Consider the following 15,893-nt stretch of genomic DNA (forward strand, 5'->3'; position numbering starts at 1 on the left):
ACATGTCAGATGCATGCAGTGTGAGTCGCAGCTACTACTTCCGGTTACTTCCAGACAACGTCAGAATGGGGTGGCAGAACCAAGGGGTACGTACCTCAAAAGAATCCTCAAAGCAGTCTCTTTAATTGCGTGCTGCGTCCACTGCAAAAGTATCAGCAACAGAACCAATCACATCTACATTCCGAAGCACTTACCATCCTCTTCGAAGTTGCCAGTACCACTAAATTGGCAAGCCAGGCCCAAGCATGGCACAACATAACATCGGACCCGTGGGTACTCCGGATCGTATCCACTGGCTATGCCACAGAGTTCAAAGCTATGCCTCCATTTTCAGACATGAAATTTAGCCCAGAACTCCAATTTTGCTAGAGGAAGTTCAGATTCTGTAGGAGAAAGGAGCTATTGCTCCGGTGCAGTGGGTGCAGAGGATGCAGGGCTTTTCTTCCTGTTATTTCTAAATCCCGAAGAAGGACGGCAGATAAGGGCAATTATGGATCTGAGGAACCTGAATCTCTTTATAGACATACGCAAATTCATGATGATGACATTGCAAAGCATACTGCCCTTCCTAACCAGGGAGGAGTGGTTGTCAATGTTAGATTTAAGAGTTGTGTACTTCCATAGAGGAATCCAGAAACATCACTGGAAGTACCTGCAGTTCACAGTCAGAAACTGGATATTCCAATACACTGCTCCCCTTTGGACTGGCCACAGCCCTGAGAGTCTTCACAAAATGTATGGCAGCGATTGTCGCCCCTCTTCTAACTCAAGGCCTCGTGATCTTCCCATGTCTGGACCACTGGTTCTTGGCAGGACAAATCAGAGAAGAGTTACTTTCACAAGCATTCTGTGTTGGACCTACTGTGAGAACTCAATGTGCATGTGAACGTAGAGAAATCTCATCTGCAGCCCACAAAGCTGATTACCTATATTGGGTCAGTGCTGGACGTTCAAACCAAACAGGCATTCTTGTCAATAGAAAGGTATCTGCATATTGGTGCCCTGATTACTCAATTTTTGGCCAACCCCATTCAGAGGGCATATCCTATTCAAAGGCTGATGGGCTTGATGGCCTCCTGCAATATGACAATAGCCTATGTGCAACTGAGGACACGTAAACTGCAGATGTGGTATCTTGGGACTTTTCATCCCAATGTGGACAGCCAAATATGCTACTGACAATTCCAGATCCTTTGCTCCACTCTCTCTGCTGGTGGATGCTAGAGAGGAATCTGCTGGGAGGGGTACCCTTCCAACCGCCAGAGCCCACTCAATGGGTAACTACAGATGCCTCCTTAACAGGCATGGGTGCCCACTGTGAGGGGCATCAAGTCCAGGTAGTATGGACCCACCATCAGCAGACATTACATGTCAGTTTCCTGGAGCTGCTGGCAGTGTTCCTGGCTCTAAAAGCTTTCCAACCTCTTCTGCAAGGCAGAGTTGTGCAATTTCAGCTAGACAATACAACTGCCGTGGCATATGTCGACAAGCAAGGTGGAAGTGTGTCCCAACCATTGTGTGTGCTAAGCATACAGATATGGAACTGTTGCAAACTGCACAAGACATAACCCTTGGCCATACATAAAAGGGGAATTGGCAGTGTGCAAACAGATTGTCTCAGTTGCAACAGCCTGATTGAACAATTGAGTCTTTCATTGCTACTCTCAACTAGGGGTGTTCACGGAACCACACAGCTGCGGTCCGGCACTGTGGAGGGGGTTCCTTTAAGGGCGGGGAGGGTTTACTTACCCCTCCCACCGCTTTGCCCCCTCCAGCTCTTGTAATTACTGTAGAAATTGGGGCGGCAGGATACCTCCCTGCCGCCCCTTCTTGCTGATCAATGTAAAAGGCTCCGACAAGCCTTCTGCGCACGTGCATGCCGTGCGCGAGCTTCACGTCTCCCGGAGGCCCGGTCTACCCGGCCTCGGCCCCTGCCGGCGGGTAGACCGGGCCTCCGCCCACCCGAGGCCCGGTCTACCCGCCGGCAGGGGCCAAGGCCGGGTAGACCGGGCCTCCGGGAGACGTGAAGCTCGCGCGCGGCGTGCGCGTGCACAGAAGGCTTGTCGGAGCCTTTTACATTGAGCAGCAAGAAGGGGCGGCAGGGAGATATCCTGCCGCCCTAATTTCTACAGTAATTATGAGAGCTGGAGAGGGCAAAGCGGCGGGAGGGGTAAGCAAACCCTCCCCACCCTTAAAGGAACCCCCTCCACCCGGACCGGATCGACCAGGTCCAAACCGGTCCGGACGGTCCGGAGGCCTTTACAATGGCCTCCAGACCGGTCCAGACCCATCCCTACTCTCAACCCTAACTGCAGCTCCCTTTGAGCCATTAAGGGACTCCACTCACAAATAGAGATGTGCATGGAACCGCAGAGCTGCGGTCTGGCACTGGGGTAGGGGTTCCTTTAAGGGCGGGGGGAGGGTGTACTTACCCCTCCCGCCGCTTTTCCCCCTCCAGTGCACCTTTTTTCGTTAGCAGTTCCCCCTCTCGGCTGCAAATGGCTTCAGGAAGCCTTTTGCGCATGCGCACGTACGTCATGTCTCTGGGACGTGCACGCGTGCGGCCACACACACACGTGCACACGTCCTGAAGCCTTTTGCAGCTGAGAGGGGGAAGGGGCGGCTGGGAGGTATCTGCCGCCCCAATTGCTAACGAAAAAAGGCACGCAGGAGGGGGGAAAGCAGCGGGAGAGGTAAGTACACCCTCCCCCCACCCTTAAAAGAACCCCTACCGAAGTTTACTCGATCCGCGAGCCGCCCATGCTCAGACTGTAGAATGGCCTCCGGACCGGTCCATGCACATCACTACTCACAAATATCTGACACTGAAGATTGCATTCTTAACTGTGATTACAAACTCAAAAAGTGCTAGTGAACTGACAGTACTGAGGACTGATACGCCCTATATGCAATTTTACCCCGATAAAGTTGTCATGAGATTAGGACCCTGACTTTCGACCTAAAATCATATTGGACTTGAACCAAGCCGTTATTCTTCCTACCTTTTTTCTGCAATCCAACCATACCACTGGAAAAATCTCTTCATTCCTTGGATGTAAGGAGATGTCTCTTCTATTACCTGCAAGGGACAAGAGGGTTCAGAAAGTTCAATATACTCTTTGTTTCCTAAATGGGCAAAATGAAAAGACGGGCTATATCCCACCAATGGCTGTCACAATGGCTGGTGGAGTTGATCCTGCTCACCTATAAACTGCAGAATGTTCAACCACCAAGAACTATCAAAGCCCATTCCACCAAGGCTTACACATCCTCATCAGCACACCTGTCAGGACTTAGGATACAGGACATTTGTGTGGCTGCAAAGTGGTCATCTCATTAATCGTTTATTCTGCATTATGTTATAGATCTCTGAAATGCAGCACAGGCTAATTCTGGGAGAAGTGTTCCAAAGTGGGTGCTGCAATAGCGGCTTCTGGGTCTACTGTACCCACCTCCTAAAGGAGAAGCTATCTAGTCACCCAATCCTTATGAAGGGCAACGGATCACAATCCAGATAAACAGGTTGCTTACCTGTAACTGATTATCTGGTAGTGATCCGTTGCCATTCATAAGACCCTCCCATCGCCACCCCACTGCAGTAGCCATCTATACTCAAAATAATAATAATGAGAAGAACAGAAAGGAAGGAAGGATGACACCTACCTCAAAGTGAAACACAATGGCTGATCATCACTTCATGGCAGTCATCCAGGAACAGTAGAAAATGGCGCCCAGACTGCCAATACCAATGAAAGCATGGACCATGTGCAAGGCAGAAAGGGCACTGCAAGGAGTCAGCTAGTCCTTCTGTGGGGTCCCTGTGCAGGCACAGAACCCAATACTTAATGGCAATGGATCACTACCAGATCATCAGTTACAGGCAACCTGTTTATTCCCCATAACTTGGCCGGGCATCAAACCTACACTTGTGAAGAAAGAAGGAGACAGAAGAGCAGGAAATTGGTACAAAACTGATTACTCCCCAAATAGCATATACACTCCCTACAGTTTCAGGATGGTAAAAGGGTTGAGAAATAGACTATAGTGCAAGGTGAATTATGTTAAGGTGTAGTCATATGCCCATTGGCTATATACCAGGGGACTTAATATAAATATAATTGTATGTGAATGGTTAACTGCAAGCAGGCACCTATATTGGGCAGCAGTGATATAGGAAGGTGCTGGAGGTGGATGATCACTTAAGTGACAACAACAAAGGCATGATTTCATACTGCGCGGGAGAAGGCAATGGTAAACCACTCCTGTGTTTTACCAAGAATACCACATGGATAAACAAAAGAGAATGATAAGAACATAAGAACAGCCCTGCTGGATCAGGCCCAAGGCCCATCTAGTCCAGCCTTCTGTTTCACACAGTGGCCCACCAGATGCTGCTGGAAGCCACAGGCAGAAGTTGAGGTCATTCCCTCTCTCCTGCTGTTACTCCCCTGCAACTGGTACTCAGAGGCATCCTGCCTTTGAGGCAAGAAGTGGCCCACAGCCCTCCGACTAGTAGTCATTGATAGACCTCTCCTCCATGAAGTTATCCAAACCCTTCTTAAAGCCATCCAGGTTGTTGGCTGTCACCACATCTTGTGGCAGAGAATTCCACAAGTGGATTATGCGTTGTGTGGGAAAGTACTTCCGTTTGTTGGTCCTAAATTTCCCAGCAATCAATTACATGAGATAACCCCTGGTCCTAGTGTTGGGAGAGGGAGAAGAATTTCTCTCTATCTGCTTTCTCCATACCATGCATTATTTTATAGACCTTTATCATGTCTCCCCGCAGTCGTCTTTTTTCTAAACTAAAAAGCCCCAGGTGTTGTAGTTTTGCCTCATAAGAAAGGTACTCTAGGCCCCTGCTCATCTTGGTTGCCCTCTTCTGCACCTTTTCCATTTCTAGTTCACATCAATGATTGTTGATGTAGTGCTGGATGATGGGCCCCTCAGGTCGGATGACACTCAACATGCTACTGAGGAAGAGCTGAGGATTTCTCAGAGTACCAATGGTGTTTATGACGCAGTTAGATTAAAGCCTTTTGGACATCTAGCAGCTGATGTTGCCATGCAGGAAAAGAAAATCCAAAGCTGCAAAGACAGAATTACAAACAGAACATGGAATATAAGAAGCATGGGAAAGTTCGACACAGTGAAAGATGAAATGAATCGACTACAGATTAACATCTTGGGCATCAGTGAATTAAAGTGGACTGGAATAGGACACTTTCAGTCAGAAAATCATACCGTTTACTACTCAGGACATGAGAAACAAAGAAGGAACAGTGTTGCTTTCATAGTCAGGAAGGATATAGCAATGACAGTACTTGGGTACAATGCAGTCAGTGACCGACTAATATCAATTAGATTTCATGGACAACCCTTTAACATGACAGTTCTTCAAGTCTATGCCCCAACTGATGCAGAAGAAGAGGAAGTTGATGGGTTTTATGCTCAAGTTCAGTCTAAAATTGACAGAACATGCAAGCAAGATGTGCTGGTGATGGCTGGAGACTGGAATGCCAAAGTTGGAAATGGTAAAGAGGAAAACACAGTCGGACTGTATGGCCTAGGAAACAGAAATGAAGCTGGAGAACAACTTGTTAGTTTTTGCCAAGCCAAAGATCTTTTCATTGCTAACACATTCTTCATACAACCAAAGCGTCACCTATACACATGGACTTCACCAGATGGAGTACACAGAAATCAATTGATTACATTATTGGTGCAAGAAGGTGGAAGAGCTTGCTCTTAGTTAAATCTATAAAAGATTACCTTTGGTTTATGAGGAAAGCAGCTATAAAACAATGAGACAGCAACCAAACTATGCCAGCAAATTTGGAGAACCACACAGTGGCCAACAGATTGGAAGAGGTCAATCTATATACTCATACCAAAGAAAGGATACTTAACAGATTGCACAAACCATCACACAATATCCTTAATTTCCCATACTAGCAAAATAGTGCTCAGGATCATCCAATGCAGATTAGAGCCCTAAGTGGAAAGGGAAATGCCGGATGTTCAAGCTGGTTTCAGAAAAGGCTGAGGAACAAGAGACATAATTGCTGATGCACGCTGGATAATTGAGAAAGCCAGAGAATACCAGAAAGAAGTCAATATGTGCTTTATTGACTACAGAAAAGCCTTTGATTGCTTTGACCTTGTCAAGTTGTGGAATATCCTTAGAAAAATGAGTGTCCCAGAACTTCTCATTATTCTTATGAGAAACCTATACACAGGCCAGGAAGCCACAGTCCAGACAGAACACGGTGAAACAGACTGTTTCCAGATCAGCAAAGGAGTAAGGCAAGGCTGCATACTTTCTCATTTATTCAACTTCTATGCTGAACATATACTCAGAGAAGCTGGATTTGAAGATGAGCATGGTTTTAAAGTTGGAGGAAGTAACATCAAATACCTGCACTATGCTGATGACACCACTCTGATAGCTGAGAATGCGAATGATCTGCAAGCTCTAGTAATGAAAGTCAAGGAGCACAGTGAAAAAATGGGACTACGACTAAATGTAAAGAAGACTAAACTAATTACAACAGGTACAGCAACCAGCCTCAGAACTGATAATGAAGACAATGAAGTGGTGGATAGCTTCTGCCTTTTAGGATCGACCGTCAACAATAAAGGATCCAGCAGTCAAGAAATACGCCTTAGACTAGCACTTGATAGGGTTGCAATGAAGGCCTTGGAAAGGATATTTAGATGCCGTGACGTGTCTACACCTACAAAGATTAGAATGGTTCGGACAATGGTTTTCCCGTGACACTCTATGGATGCAAAAGTTGGACTTTGAAGAAGCAAAATAGAAAAAGTATTGATGCTTTTGAACTTTGGTGCTGGAGAAGACCTTGAAGGATACCATGGACAGCCAGGAAAACAAACAAATGGATCATAGAACAAACCAATCCAGGATTTTTCACTCGAGGCACCAATGACCATGCTCAAACTATCATACTTTGGATACATTATGCAAAAGCTCAGCTCCCTTGAGAAGTCCATAATGCTGGGGGAAGTTGAAGGAAAGAGAAGAAGAGGATGACCAGCAGCCAGGTGGATGGACTTGATTATGACAACAATGAATGCACCACCGAGAGACCTTAAAGGCCAAGTTGAAGACAGATCATCCTGGAGAGCATCTATCTATGTGGTCGCTAAAAGTCAACACAGGCTTGATGGCACTTAATCAGTCAATCAAGTAACTGTATTCACTCACATTTGATTATACAGGCATGCTTGTATCTGTAAAGGTGAGGTGTAAAAACTACACTCCGCCATTATAAGCCCTGCACATTCTATTGGCAACAAAATCTAAACCATCTCTCCAAGTTTCATGACCAGTCCAAAACTGATGCACATCTTTTGAGAAATGACTGAGATAGAGTAGTTTTTAAATGGACTCCTAAGAAGTGTGTCTGAAGCCCTATTAACATTATATTGTATAAGCGTACAGATATCTATACACTCTTGTATGTTTTTGTATTAATGACTCTACCTGTGCTCCTTTTAAAACTGAAGCTGGGTACAAGCCCCTCAAATGCATGGTGCAGATAGGAAGCTTACTTTTGTACCTGTGTTCAACATGTATGTACAGACATCTCATGCAACTATTGAACATACAGTGTGAATAGGGCATGATTTGACCCTCATTCAGAGCAGAGCTATCTGGCTTGCTGAGATTCTTTTGTGTCTGCAGCAGTTGCAACTGCCAGTACAGTTCTTTGCATTTTTACTCCAGAAAATAGTTAATTGTACTGTTATTAAAGGGGGTGGGGAATAGAAAGATCCTTGTAAAAACGGGGAATAATGGAAAACCTTTTAAAATGGGAACAGGTAATGGAACAATCTTTGTAAAAGTGTGTGGGGGGAGGGATAATGTAAAAATCCTTTTTGAATATAGGGAGAAACAAACAGGGTGTATCTGTGAGGTAGGTATGGCTATGGAGGCAATATATGAAGGACAGAGAATAAAAGAGTGACAGCTATGCAGGCAAAAGAGAATGTGGAAGGAGACAGAGAAAAAAGTAAAGAGCCCAGAATTGGAAGAGGAGAGAAAGTTACCTTTCCTGAATGAATGAATGAATGAATGAATGAATGCATAGTACCTTTCCTTAATCTGCTATCTTGTATACAACCCCAAGGAGTGTTTCCCACCTATGGGTAGGGGGATAGCTAGAGTCCCTCATTGAGTCTTCCTGGAGGAGGGCACGGATAGTCAGTGGGGTACAGGTGCAGCACCCATGCCCATGGCTCTGTGCAAACCCACAACAACCTAGGGGAGCACTGTAGCTCCCAGGCAGTCAAGCACAAGAGATTAGCTCGTGGCAAGTCTGCTTTGGGAAGGGCTCAGCCTCAAAAGCTTCTATCAGGGGGATCTGCTCAAGAATCTCTCTGGGTTTTCCACTCAAAGAGTCTGGGAGCTCTCAGGCAGTCAAAACACAAGAATAATCTTGGGGAAACCCAACAGAGAGAGTTTTCCCAAGGATTCTAGTTGTTGAGAACTGCCAGAGCAGTACAACTGGTGTCCTACACAAGGCACACTCCCAGCTACAGGAGCATGTCTTGGATACCATGGTCTGATCCGCAGCCCCATGATTCATTTTAGTCAAAGGAAAAGTGGGTGAACACAAATGTAGGTATTCATCTGGGTTTGTCTCCTGGAGCGAAGTGGCAACTTGTGCCACTAACTCCTCTCAAAAGCAGCAGGCCTTACTGCCTCTAAGGAGCTTCTTCTCTGAGAAGAGATCAACTCCTTACTGAGAAATGACAGCACTTTTTCTAGGATTTGTCTAGGCTCAATCCCCCTAAAGATGGGAAAATTATTGAGCTCAATCCCCTACTCAGGTGCAGGAGTCTTGGAAAAGATGAGGATGTGGTCCATATTCAGTTGATGGCCAGGATAAAAGGGTTCTGTTATACTCAATCTGCATACTCAATTCAAGTTCCTGAATTTGATTGCATTCTAAGGCGCCTGAATAGGCTAAAGCTCATTGTGGCATACAGTAACATTTATTTTGTCAGCCTGAAACATGGGAGAAAGCCTCATTGCAATGAATGCGATGAATTTAAAGGAAAACTTTAGATTTTTCAAGACTTGGTATCAATGTTACCTGTTTGCTTACACATTAAACTTAGTATAATTATTAGTGTTCAACAGTACAGTTAATTTTGATGCTTGGAAGAAACTGCAGGTTCAGATATGCACTTCCCATTCTGAAAATCTGTGTGTTTCACCATATGAAATCCAGTATGTATCTGTTCACCTTTAAACTATATAGCTTTGTCAAATGCAACTTATGCATTTTACTTATGCATTTTGCAAAGCTGTGTAGCTTTGCAAAATGCATTTAGAGGAAGGCCAGTCTTTTGAGGGCACAATATAAATCTCTCTGGTTTTAGCTGAGTAGGATTTTTTTTGTTTTTTGTTTTTAATTACAGTTCAGATAGCCATCATATTTGGAGCAGGTACTCTGGATCATATCTTCAATTTGTGCCGAGGTAATTTCGATTTCCTGGTTCGACTTCCTGACGCGTTGCTTCTGAACATCATATCCTATTTGGATCTTGAAGATATTGCCAGACTTTCTCAAGTATCTCACAGATTTGAAGCGGTAAAAAAAAAAGTTTGAAATATATTCACTTTAAATTCATTTTCAGCATAAATAGTCCATTTCTGGAGATGTATGATTTCATTTGGTGTCTGAAAATTATCTAGCCACGTGCCTCTGAACCTGTGTAATGACCATAAAGTCTTAAATAGGCTGGTATGCTACTTCGCGGGGGCGGGGGGCATTGGAAAGATATATGCATTTTGAAAGACTAGGACTATTTTGTATAATATGCAGCAATGGATGTTTTGTCATATTTGTACTCCTAGACTGAAAAAGCTAACCACTCATGATGTGGACAGTTGTATTCTACTGAGTTAATCCAGTAAACTGCTTTGATGTGATCTTATTTATTCCAATATTTATCCTTGTCCTTGTTCTACACATTTCCCATGCTGCATTATACTTCTTTGCTTTATGTCCCTTTTGTTATAGCCATCCATCCATTGTACACAGATTTCATTGTATTTGGCTGACATGAGTATTGTATTCTATCTAGTAATCTTTTATGTTTTGTTGTTGAGAAGTTTGTCTCAGTGGGGATCCTGTAGAGCAGAGATTCTCAACATGTGGGTCCCCAGATGTAATTGGACTTCAACTCCCATAATTCCCAACAAAAGGCCACTGGGGCTGGGAATTATGGGAGTTGAAGTCCAATAACATCTGGGGACCCACACGTTGAGAAACCCTGCTGTAGAGAGTGTGGGGGATGGAGTCAAAAAGCAAAAGGGAGGGGAAAGAAAAAGAGAAAATAGAATTGTTTCTGAATAAACTCTTAGTTAAATCTATATAAGATTACCTTTGGTTTATGAGGGAAGCAGCTATAAAACAATGAGAAAGCAAGATAACTTTTACAATAAGTGAATTGCATTGCAGTGTCTGGTTTCTTTGAAAAAGTTAAATGGCTGCTTAGAGGTATTTTGTAGGACTGATTTAAACAAAGTGCCACCAGAGGGAGCTAAAACCTTATGTAAAGTCAAGCACATATTGTGTCCAAAAGAACTTGCTCCTCTTTTGCTTAATAGCTGTGTAGTCCTACAACCGGTTAATTACTGGATTTACACATATTTAATTAACAAAACATTTGAGCCAAAACATCTAAGATTTGACTTTTCATTCTACATTCTGATGTTACTAGGAGTAACACGGAAAACTCCTAAGCCAGTGGTTAAGAACCACTGCCCTAAGAAATAGTGGCATAGTACTTTCTATAGCTGGCTTATAATATTATTTCACTTACATTGCAAAGTGGCAATCCAATACATAATTTGGTAAAATGAAAAAGAGTGTAGTCCTACTGATAATAAAGCCGTTAAAATCAGCTTAGCTGTATTATGGATCAAAATATGCATCTTCAGTGGGATGTTATTTTAATGTATTCATAGTGTAATTAAATGTATTTCTGGTTTCAGTGTAGTGATGTCTTGAATTTCCCTACATATAGTGGAATCCCGGGTGGACTGAAAGGCAATTTAAACCAGTGATTTAAATCGCTGGTTTAAATCACCAAGAAAGATAACCATTTAAATCGAGGGCTTAAATTGCCAAGAAATAAATTGAGCTTCCTTTTTGAAATTCAGATACTTGCTGAACAATAATACGTTCTCATTGCTTGATGACACCATAAAAACATTCTGTTATGCATTTAAGTAGAAATTAAGGCTTAACATTACTGGCCTTCAAGAAAGCCCTTAAGACTTACTTTTTTGTTCTGGCCTTCCAGGGTTTTTGAACTGTTTTTAAATTGTTTTAAACTGCTATATTGTTTTAGTTTCTGGCTGTTTCTGTTTGTTTTTAATGGATCATGCCTGTTTTGCTTGTTGTGAACTGCCCAGAGCTGACAGTTGGGATAGTATAGAAATATAAATAATTAAAAATAAATAAATACATTTTACTATAGAAGAGTATACTTTATAGATAGTTTCTATATATTTTTATTATCTTAATCAATCATATGTAATACTTTAATTAGTAACTTAATAACATTCTCTTTGTGATTTGTGTCAAGTGGCACTAGGACACCTGCATAGCAGCATATACATTGTGGGGAGTTTTTTGCATCCCTTCCATAGGGAATAATGGGGATTTGAGGCAGCCCCATTCCCCACCTTTGGGGGGTGCCAGAGTACCCCAAAGTGGGTCTGGGGACACGGCAGGGCCGGCCTCCACCCCCCCCAGGCACCCCCACATTGATAGGAGTTATTGTTGATTAATCAGGCATTTTTAAAGAATTAATTTTTGGCTCTGTTGAGATACATTGAGACTGAGCCTTTCCATTCAGAAGAACACTGTGCCCTTTCACCTTAATAGCTTAATTGCTGTGAACCGAACTCAGAGTTCAGTGCGATAAGCAATTAAGGTCAGTAGGTGAAAAGGCACTCTGTTATTTTCTATGGAGCCAATGCATGTCTATGGAGCCAAAAACCAATTCTTTAAAAATTCCTGATGAATCAACAATAAATCCTATCAACTTGGGGGTGCCTTTGAGGTGGGGGGTGGAGGTCAGCCCTGCTGTGCCCCCAGACCCACTTTGGGGTGCCCTGGCACCACCCCAATGGTGGGGAATGGGGCATCCTCAAATCCCCATTATTCCCTATGGGAGAAGTGAAAAAATTGAAAAAAATCTTCAGAAAATCATTAATAATCATAGGAGTGTCTGATTGCTTTGGCGTTTGTTAGGTAGTAGGCACCTAGGTGCTCTACATAGGCTATAATGGGCCGGTTCGAGTCCTCATTATACCCTATGAGAATTTTTTTTTAAAAAAAAAATTCAAAAAAATCATTAAACATTGTAGGAGTGTCTGATTGCTTTGGGGTTTGGGAGGTAGTTGGCACCCATGGGTCCCTACTGCCCAACCCAGTTTTGGAGGCTTGGAATGGTTTGGAATGGTTTGAACCAGTTTGAACCAGTTCAAATTCGAACCGAACCAAGGAGGGGTTCGAGCAAAACCAAAACCGAACCTCCCCACCCCAGTTTGAACCTGGTTCGAATTTGAACCGAACTGGGAAAACCAGTTTTGTGCACACCCCTAGTGTAACTCCCATTTACAAAGATGCTGTCTGTAGCTTGCCTTCTGCTCTCCCAGCACTCCCAATTCCACCCCCAGGTTCACTAGAGATAGTAGTAGAGAAAGAGTTCCTCAGCCTCCCTCCAGTATCCCTCCAAATTAGAGCTGCCACCACCTCATACACCAAAGGCCTGCAGTATCAGTGAAAGAGAGTTCTTCAGCTCCCCTACCCCAGCAGTATCCCCCACCTTAATCAGAGCTGCAACTTCCTCATTACTTGATAGCAATGTTGGATCAATCTCCCACCTCCCCCTGCCCCCTGTAATTTCTAACCTTAATAATTTTAGGGCCTCTTAGTTGGCAAAGAAGAAGGCAGAGAAAATTCATCAGAATAAGCTGCAGTATCTCAGCCCTAGAGCAGAACAAGGAAGTGATGTCATAATCGTATCAGCCAATGAGATGTGTTTTCAGTCTCCACTGTTGCTAAGTTCACTTTAAAATATATTTTCCTGAAAACTATAGAAGTTAAAACAATGAATCCTTGTGGTGGCTAGGCATCATTTGCAACATTGGGCTGCTTGCGCAGCAACCACTGCTGAAGCATTCGAAAGCTTCACGAGGTTCTTGAAGCCCCGCCCTTCACACGCAGAGTGTGCTCAGTCTCTTTGGTTGGCAAACATCTTTTCTCAGTTCTTGAGATCAGGACCTCAGGTCCTCAGTTCTTTGCAGGTCCTTTCCATCCTCTGTGCTGTGCACTTCCCTTTGGATTTGTTCCGTATCTTTGGTTCCTGGAACAAACAAAACAAGCATTTTTGTCATTATCTTTCTCCTTTATCTGGTTCTCAGACTGTTTTATTGGCTTATACCTCTACCTAATGTTTTAGACTTGGTGTCTTTGTGATTTTCTGACTTTCGACCTCAGATCGTTTTAGACTACACTTTCGCTTTATATTCTGCTTTTCTGTGTTATTTTTGGTCTTGGCCTCAGACTTCCTCGACCTTTCTCTATCTATTTTCTTTCAGCCTCGGAACAGTAAAATATTTTTTTCTCGTGGACTTGAGGAAGACTTTCAAATGTTACACTTTGTGCCATGGCACTTTATCATCCTCTGACTACCATGAGCTCTGCCTGTTGTGTCTGGGAGAGGACCATAAAATTTTACATGTAGAATCTGCTTGTCCTTCTCCAATCAGACCAGGAAAAGCTGAGTGCTTCAACTGAGGGCTGCTCTTTATGAGTCAGCCCTCCATCTGCTGACACTTATGCCAATATCGGCTGCATCAATATTGAAGCTGGTGTCAACACCGAAGCCTTCATCTGACTCTGCTTCAACCTCATTTAAAAAGCCAAAGGACATCCCAAAGGAGTCCCATAAATACAAGAAAATAAAGCATAAAGATTCTGATCCCTCTTCTTCCTCCTCAAAGTGGCCAAAAACATCTGAAGCACCTTCAACTTTGCAGTCAAAAGCGTCACCAAAGTCAAAATCGATGTCAACAACTCCATCAAGCTGTATGACTTCTTCCACAATGTTGCCTGTGACTGCCTCCACTTCTTCGATGTCATCAACTGTCGAGCCCCACTCTGGAACTGTGTTCAAGATACTGTTTCGCTCACAATCCCGGTCATTACCTGCAACACCAACACCATCGACGGTCCAGGTTGTCCTTTTTTCTTTTTCTTTGCCAGAGTTCATCATCAACACTACACTTCCACCTTTGATATCCATCGATCTTCAATCATCAGCTTCGATGTTGGCAACAACAGCGCCTCTGACATTGCTGATCTTAACCGTCCACCCCTCACTAAGAATGGTCCAATCGATGTCAATGGATTGCCTTTTTTGCTCGTCTTCATTGTCAATGACTCCAACCTTCAGCATCAAACTGCCTTTGATGTCACCAACATCAAGGGACATTCAGAATCCTGACTTTGACACCATTCTAGATTTGCCTCTTAGGATGTCGGGATCAACCTTCAAAGGCTTTGCTCTACATGGTCTTAACACTGACGATGACGTTGACGATGACATTGACGTCAAGAATCCAAGGTTCCCCAGGACCCCATCAGCTTCTTTGGCAAGAGCTACTCCATCAGTCTCTTCTGTGACATGCACTCCTGAAGCCCTGCCCTGCTGCCTGTTCTAGTCAACTCAGTGAAGGTGACATGGAAGGCTCTTATCTTCTGCGGATTCGACCTCATGTAGACTTGAAATTTTTGACTGCATGCAGGAGGAGGACTATCATTTTTTGTTTAAGCATCCCCCACTAAATTCCTTAATGGTTGATTGCACCTCATCCTCTAAATGGGGGAAATGTCATTTTAACCCCATTGACAAAGAGGGCTGGAAACTCAACACAGTGAGGCAGAAGAGCTATTAATCACCTTCCCTATGTATCAAGGTCTCGAATTATATGGCCTGTATGTCTAAGTTTAATTGTTCCATCTGGGAAAGCTTCAAAGAAGACATGCAGGAGGCTCCTGCACGTTTACAGGACCTTTTTAAGGTACTCCTTGCCAAGTTAGCGGATGTCACTAGACAATCCCTCAGCACTGTGAAGCACTTTACATAAACTGAGTCCCGCACTGTGGCTAGTGCAGCCATGTTTCGCAGGCATGCTTGGCTCAGATCATCTTCATGCATCAGGATATGTGTGACAAAATCAAAGATTTACCCTCTGACAGCCAAGGGCTCTTTAGCGAAGAGACTGATGAAGTGATGGAGAGGATGAAGAAGTCAAAATTCACCGCTCACACTTTCACCAACTCCTCTTCAACTTCTCGCCCTTTCAATCAGAGATTCTGGTGACCTGACAAGTCTAGAACCTCCTACAGCTACTCTGATCACAGAGGCACTCCTTCCCTCAAAGTCAAAGGGCTTTCTCTCAGTGCGGTAAACAATATCAGAAGCCACGGAGTCAGGACACCTCTAAGCAGAGTCTGCCTTCTTAAAACCCTTGTCCATTGCTCCCACTCCTGTTACCCAGCTCATCCCCTATTTAGCACTCTGGCATCTTATCACCTCCAATGCTTGAGTGCTAAGTATCGTTTCCACCGGCTACGCCATTTAGTTCTGGTCCACACCTCCCTTTATGGGAATAAAATATACCCCTGCAACTCCTCTGCTTTTAGCAGAGGTACAGGAGCTCTTATCCAAAGGGGCGATAGAGCCAATCCCCTTGGACCATCAATGGGCGGGATTTTACTCCCAATATTTCAAAGTAACAAAGAAAGATGGTGGAGCCCATACTAGAACTCCATCTG

At 43.8% G+C, this 15,893-nt stretch overlaps 1 protein-coding gene across 1 annotated transcript in view; it reads left to right on the top strand.

Annotated features, from left to right (window-relative positions):
* Window positions 1-15,893, top strand: part of FBXO36 (F-box protein 36) — a 104,533-nt gene that overhangs the window by 76,861 nt on the left and 11,779 nt on the right. Inside the window, exon 3 of the mRNA XM_053304655.1 lies at window positions 9,451-9,623. Coding sequence (XP_053160630.1) covers window positions 9,451-9,623 — 173 coding nt within the window. The remainder of the gene's footprint in view (window positions 1-9,450; window positions 9,624-15,893) is intronic.

Source organism: Hemicordylus capensis, chromosome 3 (genome assembly GCF_027244095.1).
Source record: "Hemicordylus capensis ecotype Gifberg chromosome 3, rHemCap1.1.pri, whole genome shotgun sequence".
In the NCBI taxonomy this organism is placed as follows: domain Eukaryota; kingdom Metazoa; phylum Chordata; class Lepidosauria; order Squamata; family Cordylidae; genus Hemicordylus; species Hemicordylus capensis.